Source organism: Pseudophryne corroboree, chromosome 5 (assembly GCF_028390025.1).
Source record: "Pseudophryne corroboree isolate aPseCor3 chromosome 5, aPseCor3.hap2, whole genome shotgun sequence".
In the NCBI taxonomy this organism is placed as follows: Eukaryota; Metazoa; Chordata; class Amphibia; order Anura; family Myobatrachidae; genus Pseudophryne; species Pseudophryne corroboree.
The window spans coordinates 35,470,432-35,486,593 of record NC_086448.1 but is presented as its reverse complement, the minus strand read 5'-3'; the positions used below and the strand labels follow the sequence as shown (position 1 = coordinate 35,486,593).

Below are 16,162 nucleotides of genomic sequence, written 5' to 3'. Positions count from 1 at the left end.
ACAGGACCCCACTAGCCCTTTGGGGAGACAGAGGGAGAGTTTGCCAGCACACACCAGAGCGCTATACATATACAGGGATAACCTTATATAAGTGTTTTTCCCCTTATAGCTGCTGTATTTTTAATACTGCGCGTAATTAGTGCCCCCCTCTTTTTTTTAACCCTTTCTGTAGTGTAGTGACTGCAGGGGAGAGCCAGGGAGCTTCCCTCCAACGGAGCTGTGAGGGAAAATGGCGCCAGTGTGCTGAGGAGATAGGCTCCGCCCCCTTCTCGGCGGCCTTATCTCCCGTTTTTCTGTGTATTCTGGCAGGGGTTAAATTCATCCATATAGCCCAGGAGCTATATGTGATGCATTTTTTTTGCCATCCAAGGTGTTTTTATTGCGTCTCAGGGCGCCCCCCCCCAGCGCCCTGCACCCTCAGTGACCGGAGTGTGAAGTGTGCTGAGAGCAATGGCGCACAGCTGCAGTGCTGTGCGCTACCTTGTTGAAGACAGGACGTCTTCTGCCGCCGATTTTCCGGACCTCTTCTGTCTTCTGGCTCTGTAAGGGGGCCGGCGGCGCGGCTCTGGGACCTATCCATGGCTGGGCCTGTGATCGGTCCCTCTGGAGCTAATGTCCAGTAGCCTAAGAAGCCCAATCCATTCTGCACGCAGGTGAGTTCGCTTCTTCTCCCCTTAGTCCCTCGATGCAGTGAGCCTGTTGCCAGCAGGTCTCACTGAACATAAAAAACCTAAAACTTTTCACTAAGCAGCTCAGGAGAGCCACCTAGTGTGCACCCTTCTCGTTCGGGCACAAAAATCTAACTGAGGCTTGGAGGAGGGTCATAGGGGGAGGAGCCAGTGCACACCAGGTAGTTCTAAAGCTTTACTTTTGTGCCCAGTCTCCTGCGGAGCCGCTATTCCCCATGGTCCTTTACGGAGTCCCCAGCATCCACTAGGACGTCAGAGAAAAAGGAATTTAAAATATATTTATATATTATATTTGCTGGATCTTGGAGTTAGGAAATAACACATTAGCATACCTCCCAACATGACCCTCTCCAGGAGGGACACAATGCTCTGCTTCTGGACTTTTCTCTTAATTTATGATTGCCGGCACCTGTGTTGAACAGGTTAATGAATAAGAAAATAAGAATTTACTTACCGATAATTCTATTTCTCGGAGTCCGTAGTGGATGCTGGGGTTCCTGAAAGGACCATGGGGAATAGCGGCTCCGCAGGAGACAGGGCACAAAAGTAAAGCTTTTCCGATCAGGTGGTGTGCACTGGCTCCTCCCCCTATGACCCTCCTCCAGACTCCAGTTAGGTACTGTGCCCGGACGAGCGTACACAATAAGGGAGGAATTTTGAATCCCGGGTAAGACTCATACCAGCCACACCAATCACACGTACAACTTGTGATCTAAACCCAGTTAACAGTATGATAACAAAAGGAGCCTCTGAAAGACGGCTTCCTACAACAATAACCCGATTTTTGTAACAATAACTATGTACAAGTATTGCAGAATAATCCGCACTTGGGATGGGCGCCCAGCATCCACTACGGACTCCGAGAAATAGAATTATCGGTAAGTAAATTCTTATTTTCTCTATCGTCCTAGTGGATGCTGGGGTTCCTGAAAGGACCATGGGGATTATACCAAAGCTCCCAAACGGGCGGGAGAGTGCGGATGACTCTGCAGCACCGAATGAGAGAACTCCAGGTCCTCTTTTTGCCAGGGTATCAAATTTGTAGAATTTTACAAACGTGTTCTCCCCCGACCACGTAGCTGCTCGGCAGAGTTGTAATGCCGAGACCCCTCGGGCAGCCGCCCAAAATGAGCCCACCTTCCATGTGGAATGGGCATTTACATATTTTTTGCTGTGGCAAGCCTGCCACAGAATGTGCAAGCTGAATTGTACTACAAATCCAACGAGCAATAGTCTGCTTAGAAGCAGGAGCACCCAGCTTGTTGGGTGCATACAGGATAAACAGCAAGTCAGATTTCCTGACTCCAGCCGACCTGGAAACTATATTTTCAGGGCCCTGACAACATCCAGCAACTTGGAGTCCTCCAAGTCCCTAGTAGCCGCAGGTACCACAATAAGCTGGTTCAGGTGAAACGCTGACACCACCTTAGGGAGAAACTGGGGACGAGTCCACAGCTTTGCTCTGTCCGAATGGACAATCAGATATGGCTTTGTGAGATAAAGCCGCCAATTCTGACACTCGCCTGGCCGAGGCCAGGACCAACAGCATGGTCGCTTTCCATGTGAGATATATCAAATCCACAGATTTGAGTTGTTTAAACCAATGTGATTTTAGGAATCCCAAACTACGTTGAGATCGCCCAGTGCCACTGGAGACATCAAAAGGGGGTTGTATATGCAGTACTCCCTTAACAACTTCTGGACTTCAGGAACTGAAGCCAATTTCTTTCTGGAAGAAAATCGACCGGTCGAAATTTGAACCTTAATGGACCCCAATTTGAGACCCATATACACTCCTGTTTGCAGGAAATGTAGGAATTAACCTAGTTGAAATTCTTCCGTGGAGCCTTCCTGGCCTCACACCATGGAACACATTTTCACCTAAGCAGTGATAATGTTGTGCGGTCACCTCCTTCCTGGCTCTGACCAGGGTAGGGATGACCTCTTCCGGAATGCCTTTTTCCCTTAGGATCCGGCGTTCACCCGTCAACGCGGCTGCGGTAAGTCATGGAACAGACATGATTCTTGCTGAATCAAGATCCTTTCTAGTATCTCTTGAAGTTCCGGGTACCAAGTTCTTCTTGGCCAAACCGGAGCCACGAGTATAGTTCTTACTCCTCTCCTTCCTATCATTCTCCATACACTGGGTATGAAAGGCAGAGGAGGGAACACATACACCGACTGGTACACCCACGGTGTTACCAGAGCGTCCCAGCTATTGCCTGAGGGTCTCTAGACCTGGCGCTTCATGTGGGACGCCATCATAACCACCTTGGTCTTTCCCAACGGTTTACAAACATGTGGAAACTTCCAGATGAAGTTCCCACTTTTCCGGGTGGAATTAATTCATGCTGAGGAAATCTTCCTAGTTGTCCACTCCCGGAATGAACACTGCTGACAGTGTTATCACATGATTTTTCGCCCAGCGAAGAATCCTTGCTGTCATTGCCCTCCTGCTTCTTGTGCCGCCCCGTCTGTTTACGTGGGCGACTGCCATGATGATGTCCTACTGGATCAGCACCGGTTGACTTTGAAGCAGAGGTCTTCCTAGGCTCAGAGCATCGTAAATTGCCCTTAGCTCCAGTATATTCATGTGGAGAGAAATCTCCAGACTTGACCACACTTCCTTGGAAATTTCTTCCCTGTGTGACTGTTCCCCAGCCTCTCAGACTGGCATCCGTGGTCACCAGAACACAGTCCTGAATGCTGAATGTGCTGCCCTCTAGAAGATGAGCACTCTGCAGCCCCCACAGAAGAGACACCCTTGTCCTTGAGACAGGGTTATCCGCTGATGCATCTGAAGATGCGATCCGGACCATTCGTCCCGCAAATCCCCCTGAAAAGTTTTTGCGTGAGATCTGCCGAATGGAATCGCTTCGTAAGAAGCCACCATTTTTCCCAGGACTCCTGTGCATTGATGCACTGATACTTGGCCTGGTTTTAGGAGGTTTCTGACTAGGTCGGATAACTCCCTGGCTTTCCCCTCCAGGAGAAATACCTCTTTCTGGACTATGCCCAGAATCATTCCTAGGAACAGCAGACGTATCATCGGAAAACAGCTGCGATTTTTGGAATATTTAGAATCCACTCGTGCTGTCGTAGAACTACTTTAGATAGTTCTTTTCCGACCTCCAACTGTTCTCTGGAAACTTGCCCCTTTCAGGATATCGTCCAAGTAAGGGATAATTAAGATGCCTTTCTTCTTTTAAGAATCATCTTTTCGGCCATTACCTTGGTAAAGGCCCGGGGTGCCGTGGATAATTCAACGGCAGCGTCTGAAACTGATATTGACAGTTCTGTATCACGAACCAGAGGTACCCTTGTTGAGAAGGGCAAATTTGGACATGGAGGTAATCCTTGATGTCCAGGGACACCATATAGTCCCCTTTTTTCCGGTTCTCTATCACTGCTCTGAGTGACTCCATCTTGATTTGAACCTTTTTATGTAAGTGTTCAAAGATTTCAGATTTAGACTATGTCTCACCAAGCCGTCTGGCTTCAGTACCACAATATAGTGTGGAAGACTAATACCCTTTTCCTTGTTGTAGGAGGGGTACTTTGATTATCACCTGCTGGAAATACAGCTTGTGAATTTTTTCCCAATACTGCCTCCCTGTCGGAGGGAGCCGTTGGTAAAGCAGGCTTCAGGAACCTGCGAGGAAAAAATGTCTCGACTCTCCAATCTGTACCCCTGGGATAATACTTGTACGATCTAGGGGTCAACTTGCGAGTGATCCCACTGCGCGCTGAGACTCTTGAGACTACCCCCCCACCTCACCTGAGTCCGCTTGCACGGCCCCAGCGTCACGCTGAGGACTTGGCAGACGCGGTGGAGGGCTTCTTTTCCTGGGAAGGGGCTGCCTGCTGCAGTCTACTTCCCTTTCCTCTATGTCTGGGCAGATATGACTGGCCTTTTGCCCGCTTGCCCACATGGGAAACGGAAGGATTGAGGCTGAAAAGACAGTGTCTTTTTCTGCTGAGATGTAACTTGGGGTAAAAAGGTTGGATTTCCCAGCTGTAGCCGTGGCCCCCAGGTCCGATGGACCGACCCCAAATAACTCCTTCCCTTTATACGGCAATACTTCCATGTGCCGTATGGGATCTGTATCACCTGACCACTGTCGTGTCCATGACATCTTCTGGGAGATATGGACAACGCACTTATCTTGATGCCAGAGTGCAAATATCCCTCTGTGCATCTCGCATACATATATATAGAATGCATCCTATTAAATGCTCTATATCAATAAAATATTTTTAGTCAGGGAATTCGACCAAGCCAACCCAGCACTGCATCTCCAGGCTGATGGCGATCGCTGGTCGCAGTATAACCACCGTATGTGTGTATATACTTTTTAGGATATTTTTCCAGTTGCCTATCAGCTGGCTCCTTGAGGGCGGCCGTATATCTGGAGACGGTAACGCCACTTGATAAGCGTGTGAGCGCCTTATCCACCCTAAGGGGTGTTTCCCAACGCGCCCTAACTTCTGGCGGGAAAGGGTATAACGCCAATATTTGCTATCGGGGTAAACCCACGCATCATCACACACTTCATTTTATTTTATCTGATTCAGGAAAAACTACAGGTAGTTTTTTCACTCCCACATAATACCCTTTTTTGTGGTACTTGTAGTATCAGAAATATGTAACACCTCCTTCATTGCCCTTAACGTGTGGCCCTAATGAGGAATACGTTTGTTTATTCACCGTCGACACTGGATTCAGTGTCCGTGTCTGTGTCGACCGACTGAGGTAAATGGGCGTTTTTTTTTTAAAAAAAAACCCCCGACGGTGTTTCTGAGACGCCTGGACCGGTACTAATTGTTTGTCGGCGTCTCATGTCGTCAACCGACCTTGCAGCGTGTTGACATTTTCACGTAATTCCCTAAATAAGCCATCCATTCCGGTGTCGACTCCCTAGAGAGTGACATCACCATTACAGGCAATTTCACCGCCTCCTCCAACATCGTCCTCATACATGTCGACACACACGTACCGACACACAGCACACACACCTGGAATGCTCTGACAGAGGACAGGACCCCACTAGCCCTTTGGAGAGACAGAGGGAGAGTTTGCCAGCACACACCAAAAAACGCTATAATTACATAGGGACAACCTTATATAAGTGTTTCTCCCTAATAGCATCTTTATATATATATTTATATCGCCAATTAGTGCCCCCCTCTCTGTTTACACCCTGTTTCTGTAGTGCAGTGCAGGGGAGAGCCTGGGAGCCTTCTCTCCAGCCTTTCTGTGAGAGAAAAAATGGCGCTGTGTGCTGAGGAGATAGGCCCCGCCCCTTTTCCGGCGGGCTCGTCTCCCGCTCTTTAGTGAAGTTTGGCAGGGGTTAAATATCTCCATATAGCCTCTGGGGGCTATATGTGAGGTATTTTTAGCCAGTATATAGGTTTACATTTGCCTCCCAGGGCGCCCCCCCCCAGCGCCCTGCACCCTCAGTGACAGCGTGTGAAGTGTGCTGAGAGGAAAATGGCGCACAGCTGCAGTGCTGTGCGCTACCTTTAGAAGACTGTCAGAGTCTTCAGCCGCCGATTCTGGACCTCTTCTAACTTCAGCATCTGCAAGGGGGCCGGCGGCGCGGCTCCGGTGACCATCCAGGCTGTACCTGTGATCGTCCCTCTGGAGCTGATGTCCAGTAGCCAAGAAGCCAATCCATCCTGCACGCAGGTGAGTTCACTTCTTCTCCCCTCAGTCCCTCGTTGCAGTGATCCTGTTGCCAGCAGGACTCACTGTAAAATAAAAAACCTAAGCTAAACTTTCTCTAAGCAGCTCTTTAGGAGAGCCACCTAGAATTGCACCCTTCTCGGCCGGGCACAAAAATCTAACTGGAGTCTGGAGGAGGGTCATAGGGGGAGGAGCCAGTGCACACCACCTGATCGGAAAAGCTTTACTTTTGTGCCCTGTCTCCTGCGGAGCCGCTATTCCCCATGGTCCTTTCAGGAACCCCAGCATCCACTAGGACGATAGAGAAAGGTGTTTCAGCACAGGTGATGGCAATCATAGAGTAAGAGATAAGTCCAGGAGCAGAGCATTCTGTCCCTCCTGGAGAGGGTCATGTTGGGAGGTATGCATTAATCAAGAAGCAGGAAAAGGTGAGTGGCAGCGGCACCTAGTGGAGAGTTGTTGGAATTGCATGAGAGGTGTACTGTGTGCTGTACAAGGGTCCCAAATATATATTGTTTTAATTCATGCTGCAGCAAGTGGTGCTATAGATATTACAACAACTCTATAATACTGTACATACACCCCAGGGTGGATTTAGGCGTCATGCCACCTCTAGGCGTAACATTATTTGCACCCCTCCAAATACATACCTTGCAACATGACCCTCTCCAGGAGGGATAGAATGCTTTGCTCCTGGACTTCCCTCTTAATGTATGAGAGGGTCAGATGTAACACGTGTAGAGAGAGTTACATTTGGGTGGGGTGTGTTCAAACTGACATCTAAATTGCAGTGTAAAAATAAAGAAGCCAGTATTTCATACTTGCCTACTCTCCCGGAATGGCCGGGAGGCTCCCGAAAATCGGGTGACCCTCCCGGCCCCCCCGGAAGAGCAGGCAAGTCTCCCGATTTGCGGGGTCCCCCCTGCCCGTCCGCCCACTTAGTGTGTAAAGTGGGCAGTCGATGACGCGATTCTTGCTGAATCGCGTCATCATAGCCACGCCCCCTGCAGTGTAATGCCGGTGATCACGGCATTACAGAGCGGGGGGCGTGGCTTAAAGGTGTCACTGTGACCCCACCCTTGCTCCGCCCCATCCCGCCCTTGCTCCACCCCTGTCCCACCTCCGGCCACCCCCTCCTTTACAGCACAGCCTCCCCTGCCCGCCCGCTGAGCCGACCTGGCTGCTCTCTCCCGCAGAGAGCAGCCAGAATATTGGTAAGTATGCAGTATTTACCCTGCACAGAAACAATATAACCCACCCAAATCTAACTCTCTCTGCACATGTTACATCTGCCACCACACCTCCATGGTTTTGCCCAACTGCTAACAAATTTGCTGCTGCGATCAACTCTGCATTACCCCCATAAACTCTGTGTTATTCCCCCCCCCCCATCCTTTTATTAACATTGGTGGCCATTTTATTGGTGGCAACATTGGTGCATCCCACGGTTATTCCAGCCCTTAGACCACTGCTGTTGTGCGGCGTGCGCCACCCCTGAACTTTATACAGCCCCCAGTAGTACCATCACTAACGTAGTTTAGGCATCCTCCCTGTTAATGAAGTGTTTGGGGAGCGTTCGGGGAGTGGCTGTGATGAACGACATGCTCTATATAGTGATGTAATGATAGGAGTAAGTAGCACATACAAGGCCTGATTTAGAGGTGGCCATAAACTGAATGCAATGCCGATCTCATACTGTACCTCCCAACTTTAATATCTGAACCAGCGGGACATTTCTGCGCACGCCTCAAAAAAGGGGGTGTGGCCTCTGTAAAAGGGGGGGTGTAGCTTTGCCTGCCATGCCTCCCATTATAGCTCCCAGCATGACCCTCTCCAGGAGGGACACAATGCTCCGCTCCTGGAATTCCCTCTTACCGTTTGATTGCCATCACCTGTGATGAAACAACTTTCTTATCCATTAACCTGTTCAACACACGTTGCTCTGCTAAGAGCAAAATGACAGGAGAACTCACATCTGCCCACCACCGCGGGACACTGTGGTCCGCGGGTGGGACAGCAGGACCGTCCCCCCAAAAAACAGGACTGTCTCGCAAAAATCAAGACAGTTAGGAGGTATGCGATCTTGGTGCATTTGAGCGTTTATTTGGTACAGTGCATACACAAATTGTCTTGGACATCCCTACGGCGCATGTATGACCCCGAGTGTGCGCACACAGGTGTTATTGCGTATAGGAGCGCTGGTATCAGAAATGGAGTAGTCAAGCGACGGGTGTTCCTGGGCAGTGACTGGTAGATGGTTCGGAGTGAGCGATAAAATCACTGCATTGTCGGTGTGTTATGGGAGTGTTGTCGGCATGTCAGTGGAAGCGGTTGCGTTCTCATACACATAGCTGCTTCCACCGGGCCATGTCCAGACAGAGATACTGCGTCTCATACACATAGGCTGGGATGGGTGTAGTATGGTATGCCGACTGTCGGGGTCCCGGCGCACAGCACACCGGCGCCGGATCCCAACCGTCGGCATAACAACAGCGTGGAGAGCTCAAATGAGCCCCTTGCGGGCTCGCTGCGGGCACAGTGGCGCGCGGTATCTATTCTTCCTCCAGGAAAGTCGTGGACCCCCAAGAGGGAGAAAAGATGTCGGTATGCCGGGTGTCAGGATTCCGGCGCCGGTATACTGTGCACCAGGACCCCGACAGCCAGCAAACTGAAGACCACCTGGCTGGAACAAGTGTCGATGATGGTCGCAGTGGTGCGCCACTGTTTAAAACCACCAGCAGAATTACACTGTGCATAGGCAATGAAAGTGGCGTCTAGTCCGTGGCGCGCTAGTGCACAAGGAGAATGCTTTAGCTAGGATCTGTATATTACTGAACCAGCCTCCAACTATGATTCAGGCCCACAGGTCAGGTAACATTTAGAGCGCTACTGCCATCTACTGTCCAAAGTTTGCTTTCTATTCATTTACTTTATTCAAATTACTATAGATGGAATGCTTTTGTATCTCTCTATTGGGTAAAAAATATAGGAGACATGATTCAACCAGAAAGAGAGCAGGTGTAGTGAGGTCCCCAAGAACACATTCGGCAATTGTTTATTTGTGGTAACTTTATTTAGAGGCGTGAGAAAAATAAGAGAGGTTTTACTTACTGTAATACCCAGACGTGTCTAATGGAACCTTACAGCTACAGTAAGTGTTTGTTTATTATTGAACAGGATCATTTTTACTACATACACTCCTTAAGATGGTGTTATCCACTGTAGTCTATAGGCTACATATTGCATAATTTACCGGGAGATGGATCCTGTAGATCCGTCCCAGGAAATAGCCACTTGCGTATGCGGTGTCTGTTGACCATCTGAAATCCCACAGCATAAAGTGTTGGCTGATGCGATCCCTTTACACATCGAGGGATGAGCTGAAACCACGGCTACGTCTTTTTTGCAGAGCTGCGGCGATGATAATATTCAAATGCTAGATTCAGTACGACCCTTGTGTGCTAGCGTGCGCCTGTAAGTCCTGAGACACCAACTTTCATTGTGCCCGTGCATGCTGCAGGTGGTTCTGGAAAATTAACCATCCCATGCTTGCACTGTCGACACTTGCCCCACCCTATGGCAGGTACAGTGTCTCAGTCTGAGCGTGGCCTCTGCGTCTGAGAATGCAGCCAAATTTTACTGGCATGCTATCGTTACCCCATATCACGCCCACGTAACGGATATTTTGGCGTTAAGTCCTGGCCGCCTGCCAGGGGCCACGCAGCCCCACATCATGTTTGGCACCGTTGCCGTGTTGGAGGTGTGGCCGTGCGTCATTTGTCAAGTTGGTGACGCGCCTAGAGCGTGCCATATTGCTGATACTCCACAGCCAGTCTTGTCTGCAGCGATAATTTCCTGTGCGTGCATGTGGCATCTATTCACCGCTGCTCTGCTGTGAAGCACGTATGAGAGAAGGGGGATATGGCTAGTACTCCTCCCAGGACACTGCGGCTTGCAGGTGGGATGGCGGGACAGTGCCTGGAAAGCTGGAGTGTGCACCAAACTCAGGGGGCCTAGGACAAACACATTATCTGCATCTCTGCACTCTCTCACTGTCACATGTATGTTATTGATATGTAATGTTGTGCCTATACATCCACTGATGGCACATCAATCTCCTTTTGCCCCCAAGTGCACTGTCTTGGTGTAATCCTTGACTCCTCCCTCTCCTTCAAACCACGCATTCAGCACCTCTCACAAACCTGTCATTTTCATCTCAAAAACATTTCCAGGATCAGACCCTTTCTCACCCAGGATGCTACTAAGACCCTCATCCACTCACTGGTCATCTCCAGACTGGACTACTGTAATCTCCTCCTGACTGGCCTCCCTGACACATATATCTCTCCACTCCAATCTATCCTCAGTGCTGCTGCCCAGCTCTTCCTCCCCAAATGCACTACGTCCACCTCCCCTCTCCTACAAGCCCTTCACTGGCTCCCCATCCCCTTCAGAACCCATTTCAAGCTTCTCACACTCACTTACAAAGCACTCACCCACTCCTCTCCCACTTATCTCTGACCCTATCTCCCCTTACACTCCCACCCGTTCTATTCGCTCTGCTAATGCACGCCGCCTCTCCTGTCTTCTGATTACTTCCTCCCACTCCTACCTCCAAGATTTCTCACGTGCTGCTCCCTTTCTCTGGAATTCCCTACCTCTCCCCCTCAGACTCTCCACCTCTCTAAGACTTCAAATGGGCTCTCAAAACCCACTTCTTCTCCAAACCCAGCCAAATCTCATCCTAACCCTCTGTTCCACGCTCTCTATATACCCCATCTGTGTCACCCCTGTCTGTCTCCCCCTCACCTTAGAATGTAAGCGCTCACGAGCAGGGCCCTCTTCCCTCATGTGCTTATCCTTTTCTTACTTTAACAATCCTCAAGTGCCCCAATTCCTGCAGTTCTCGGCCACCTTGGAACTTATCTCTATGTCATCTACTGGTGTAGTTATGCTTAGTTACCCTGAACTTGTCCTATATTGTCTTCAACTGTAAGTCACTGTTTTATGTGCATATGTACTCTGTAATTGGGCGCTGCGGAACCCTTGTGGCGCCATATAAATAAATTATGATAATAATAATATTCTTAATAGTTATCCCCCTTCCCCTCCCCTGAGCGTGCAGCAATGAGGTGCCCAGTGAGTGACACTGATTTAAGAGCCAGGCCAGTGTGACACGTGACTGGAGGCCCCGCCCCCTGTAAGATGTTTACAATCAGAGGGATGACGTGTGGCCTGACAGCGGGCCCATCGCTTCCGGTTTACTGCGTTGCTAGGATACCGCTCGGGCCGGCAAGTGACGGGCCGTGAGGTGCCCGCCGCCATCTTTCGTGCTGGCAGAGGGTCCCGGGCCCCCGTGTGGTGAGGGACACGCGGGCACAGAGCCAGTCCGTCAGTCACCCGGCAGCGCGGGCGTATAGTCCCGGCGGGACCCGGATGCGCCGTTGTCCTGTAAGTGTCCGGGTCAGAGCGTGGAACGCTATGTTGTTGGGGGCGTGGTTGGGGGAGGAGGCCTGTGTGACGGGTGCCAGCTGCGTCCGGCAGATCAGTCAGTGACGAGGCTGCTGCTGGCCCGGGCCGGGTGTGCGGATATATGGACGGCGAGAAGGAGTCGCTGAGGAGACAGATCCTCCTGCTGCAGGGTGAGAGAGTGGGGACACACGGGTCACATTGTCAGAGAAGGGGGGGGGGGAGGACACATGGGTGACAGGGTGAGAGAGAGGGACACACACACACATGGGTGACAGGGTGTGAGAGGGGGACACGTGGGTGACAGGGTGAGAGAGAGGGGGACACATGGGTGACCGTGTGAGAGGGGGACACGTGGGTGACAGGGTTAGAGAGAGGGGGACACATGGGTGACGGTGAGAGAGAGCAGGGGACACATGGGTGACAGGGTGAGAGAGAGGGGGACACACACACATGGGTGACAGGGTGTGAGAGGGGGACACATGAGTGACAGGGTGTGAGAGGGGGACATGTGGGTGAGAGGGGGACACGTGTGACAGGGTGTGAGAGGGGGACACGTGGGTGACAGGGTGAGAGAGGGGGGGCACACATGGGTGACAGGGTGTGAGAGGGGGACACATGGGTGACAGGCTGAGAGAGGGTGTGAGAGGGGGACACATGGGTGACGGTGTGAGAGAGGGGGACACATGGGTGACAGGGTGAGAGAGAGAGGGGGACACATGGGTAACGGGTTGAAAGAGAGGGGAACACGTGTAACGGTGTGAGAGAGAGAGGGGGACACATGGATGACAGGATGAGAGAGAGTGAGAGGGGATCACATGGGTGACAGGGTGAGAGAGAGGGGGTCACATGGGTGACAGGGTGAGAGAGAGGGGGTCACATGGGTGACAGGGTGAGAGAGAGGGGGTCACATGGGTGACAGGGTGAGAGAGAGGGGGTCACATGGGTAACAGGGTGAGTGGGAGGGGGTCACATGGGTAACGGTGAGAGAGTGGGCCACATGAGTGAGAGAGAGGGGGCCACATGAGTGACAGGGTGAGAGAGAGTGGGGGAGACACATGGGTGAGAGAAAGAGGTGGGCACACAGGTGAGAGGGTAAAAGAGAGGGAGACATATTTGTCACATTGTCAGAGGGGGGACACGTGGATCACACTGTCAGGTGGGGAAAACACACGGGTGAGAGAGAGACATGGGTGACAGGGTGAGAGCGCGGGGGACACACATTTTGACATTTGCAGAGTTAAATAATTGTAGTACTTGTCCCTAACATTGGACACTGAGGCATGGGATAGATTTGTGTATTTCTGTTCGTCATGAAACGTAATCAGAGACGTAACTATCGTCACCTCACGCGTGTTCTCGTGTATATAATAATGTTATCACTTTTCTCCCAGTATCATTCCATGCTTTACTGCACAGTTACATTATAAACATACAGGATAAAACATAACGGAAGTATTACTAGGCTACAGACGGGATTTAATTTGCCGGCAGTCGAGATCCTGGCGGTCAGGATACCGACGCCGTAATCTAGACTGCTGACAATACTGACCGGCTCACAGGGACTGTTCCCACTCGTAGGTGCCCACGACACACATAGAGTGGGAATAGAGCCTGTGGCGAGCCCACAAGGGGATTATCCGCGCTCGCCGTACTGCCGGCATACTGACCGTCGGTAAATCATACTGCACCCCTACAGATAACAGCTGAGCATTTGGGTTGTAATGGGGCCAGTGAGACAGTGAGTACTCGGGTAAGTCTGGAGTCTGTTTTTGAGGGTTTCTGTAATGAAGGCCTTTCAGAGTATGGGGTAGATGTATCAAACCTTGGAGAGAGAGAAAGTACCAACAAAATCGTCTTATGTCATTTATCAGACACCGCCTGTAGAGTGACAGCAGCTGGTAGGTTGGTACTGTATCTCTCCCTCTTTATCTCTCTCTAAGATTTCATACATGTCCCCCTATGTGAGAAAACGTGTTCCAGAGAATCGGAGCCTCAAAGCTAAATGCTTGATTTCCAATGTGATATGAGTATGACTAACATAAGGAATCCATACGTACAGGATTAGATATAAAACTTAGTTTTATACTTTCTTCACAGGTCTCATTAATAGTCACAAGAAAGTCCACGGCGATGCACCAGCACATTTACCGCCAGAAAATTCAAGATGGAGGAAGCCAGGACAGCCAGAGCGTCAGTCACATGGGGAGTCTATGAGGGGGTATCCGCAGCAGCCACCAAGTCAGGGTAGCAGCTGGAGAAAGAAGTATTCGCTGGTTAATCGGAATGAGGGGGAGCGCACCAGCGCTACAGCCACGGATCCTAATCAGCCGCTTGCACAGAAAGTTCAGGTGACTGCTACTGCCGCAGTGGCAGAGGAAATGGGGAAGCAGAAAGTAACTGGAAACCTGACACTCGCCAGCAACAATGCCGCTGTTTATAAAGGAAAATACCGAACTGTAAGGAATAAAGACGTTCAGACACCGCTGACAGTAGCGCCAGACACTGCCACGCCCTCCACATCCACACTGCGGGGGACCAGGCCCATAGTCCCTATGCAGAACCCTGCTGAGAGGTCGTACAAGATACCTGCAGGGCAGACAATGACATGGACGGCCTCAAATAAATTAATTCCATCTCAGGGAACATCAGTTACGCAGTCGCCATCAAAGAGACCTCCTCTCTCCCTCCCCCACCCCAATGTGAACTGTTCTCCTCCAGCTCTCAGTGCAGGCCCTTCAACTTTGAGTTCACCCAAAAACACTTTGAGAACTGACGCACCTGGTAAAGGTCTCAAAGGTGAGAGGGCTAAATACACCTGGGTGGCCAATCCTCCCAAGGCTTGCCCGGCTGGCAGGAAAGTCAGCCCAAGCGCAAAGAGATCTTTAAGTGTGGAATCAGAGAATATTAAATCTGCAGTTGCCGGAGGAGCAGTTAAATCTGCAGTTGCCGGAGGAGCAGTTAAATCTGCAGTTGCTGGAGGAGCAGTTAAATCTGCAGTTGCCGGAGGAGCAGTTAAATCTCCAGTTGCCGGAGGAGCAGTTAAATCTCCAGTTGCCGGAGCAGCAGCTAAAGGGAAGAAGAGCAGCGCAAATCACAAGTGTCTAGCACCCAAAAGCCGCTATAAGTGGAAAGCCGAACCTAGGACTCCCTCCCCTGCGGCTCCGGTCACTCCTAGCCATTGTGCCGTCCACAGAATTGCTCTGAGGACGAGCCCGCACACTCCCTATGCCAAGCCTTCCCATTCAGCCGGGAACGGGCTAACAGCCACATTCAGGGACACTGCACATTCCAGCTACAAAATTAAGAGCAGGACAAAGATCGTCAGGAGAAGAAGCAACTCAAGGTACGCCCCTGCTTCTCAGGAAGGTGGCTGGAGAGGAACAGCTGCTGATAGTGCTTTGGTAGAAGAAGGATATACTAGTACCATAGCACTAAGACCCCAGTGTAATAGGCTCCGATTTGCTGCTTCTGGTTAGATAGTCGCTAGATTTAAAGTGGCAATTACTAAGGCAAAAACAAGCTGGTTTTGTCTTGAAACTACTTTGTGCTTTAAATCTGGCGGCTGTCTCGCAGGGACCGTGCTGGGACCAGTAAATCGCAGTCTGGATTTGTCTTCTCCCTTTCTGTTGTATTATGGGCTCTATTATGGAAAGGACCCTGAGGTTACAGCCCTTCATACTTTACACAGACAGATCTGGGGTGACGTATGTTATGGGACCACTGATTCCCCCCCCCAAAAAAACCTTGATTTACACTGAGGAGTTAATATATACGACATACTTGTGAATGTGATCAGTAGCTCATTCCTAGGCGGTAACTTGTATTTTAGGCTGTGTGGTCCCGTTATTAGCTTTGCAGTGTTAGTGGCAGAGCGTCGGGCCAGGGAATGGTGGGGACAAGCTGACATTTTCCTGTTGATAACTATCACTCACCCATTTATAATATGCCTTCTGAGGAATCTGCTGACTGTGCATCTGCTGATGAGCCCAGCGGAGGACTGCACTGCCCCTAGTGAAACATTGTGTCTGACGGGGCTTACTGACACCTGGTACATGCTGCTGGGTGCTCCTTACATGTAGGTGGGCATTTCTCTCCTTGGAAAACATTTACATTGGGGGTCATTCCGAGTTGTTCGCTCGTTGCCGATTTTCGCTATGCTGCGATTTGTTGCAAACTGCGCATGCGCAAGGCACGCAGAGCGCATGCGCTTAGTTATTTAACTAAAAACTTAGCAGATTTGCTGTGGATTCTGCGGCGCTTTTCAGTCGCACTGCTGTTCGGTAAATGATTGACAGGAAAGGGGCGTTTCTGGGTG

At 50.6% G+C, this 16,162-nt stretch overlaps 1 protein-coding gene across 3 annotated transcripts in view; it reads left to right on the top strand.

The window, feature by feature from the left end:
- The first annotated feature begins 11,643 nt into the window (after positions 1 to 11,643).
- ZC3H3 (zinc finger CCCH-type containing 3) overlaps positions 11,644 to 16,162 on the top strand; it is a 413,559-nt gene continuing 409,040 nt past the window's right edge. For 2 of the 3 annotated variants that reach the window (XM_063921213.1, XM_063921212.1), the window contains exons 1-2: positions 11,845 to 12,017; positions 13,945 to 15,190. In XM_063921213.1, coding sequence (XP_063777283.1) covers positions 11,969 to 12,017; positions 13,945 to 15,190 — 1,295 coding nt within the window. In that variant the 5' untranslated portion in view covers positions 11,845 to 11,968. The other variant, XM_063921214.1, reaches the window with a different exon arrangement.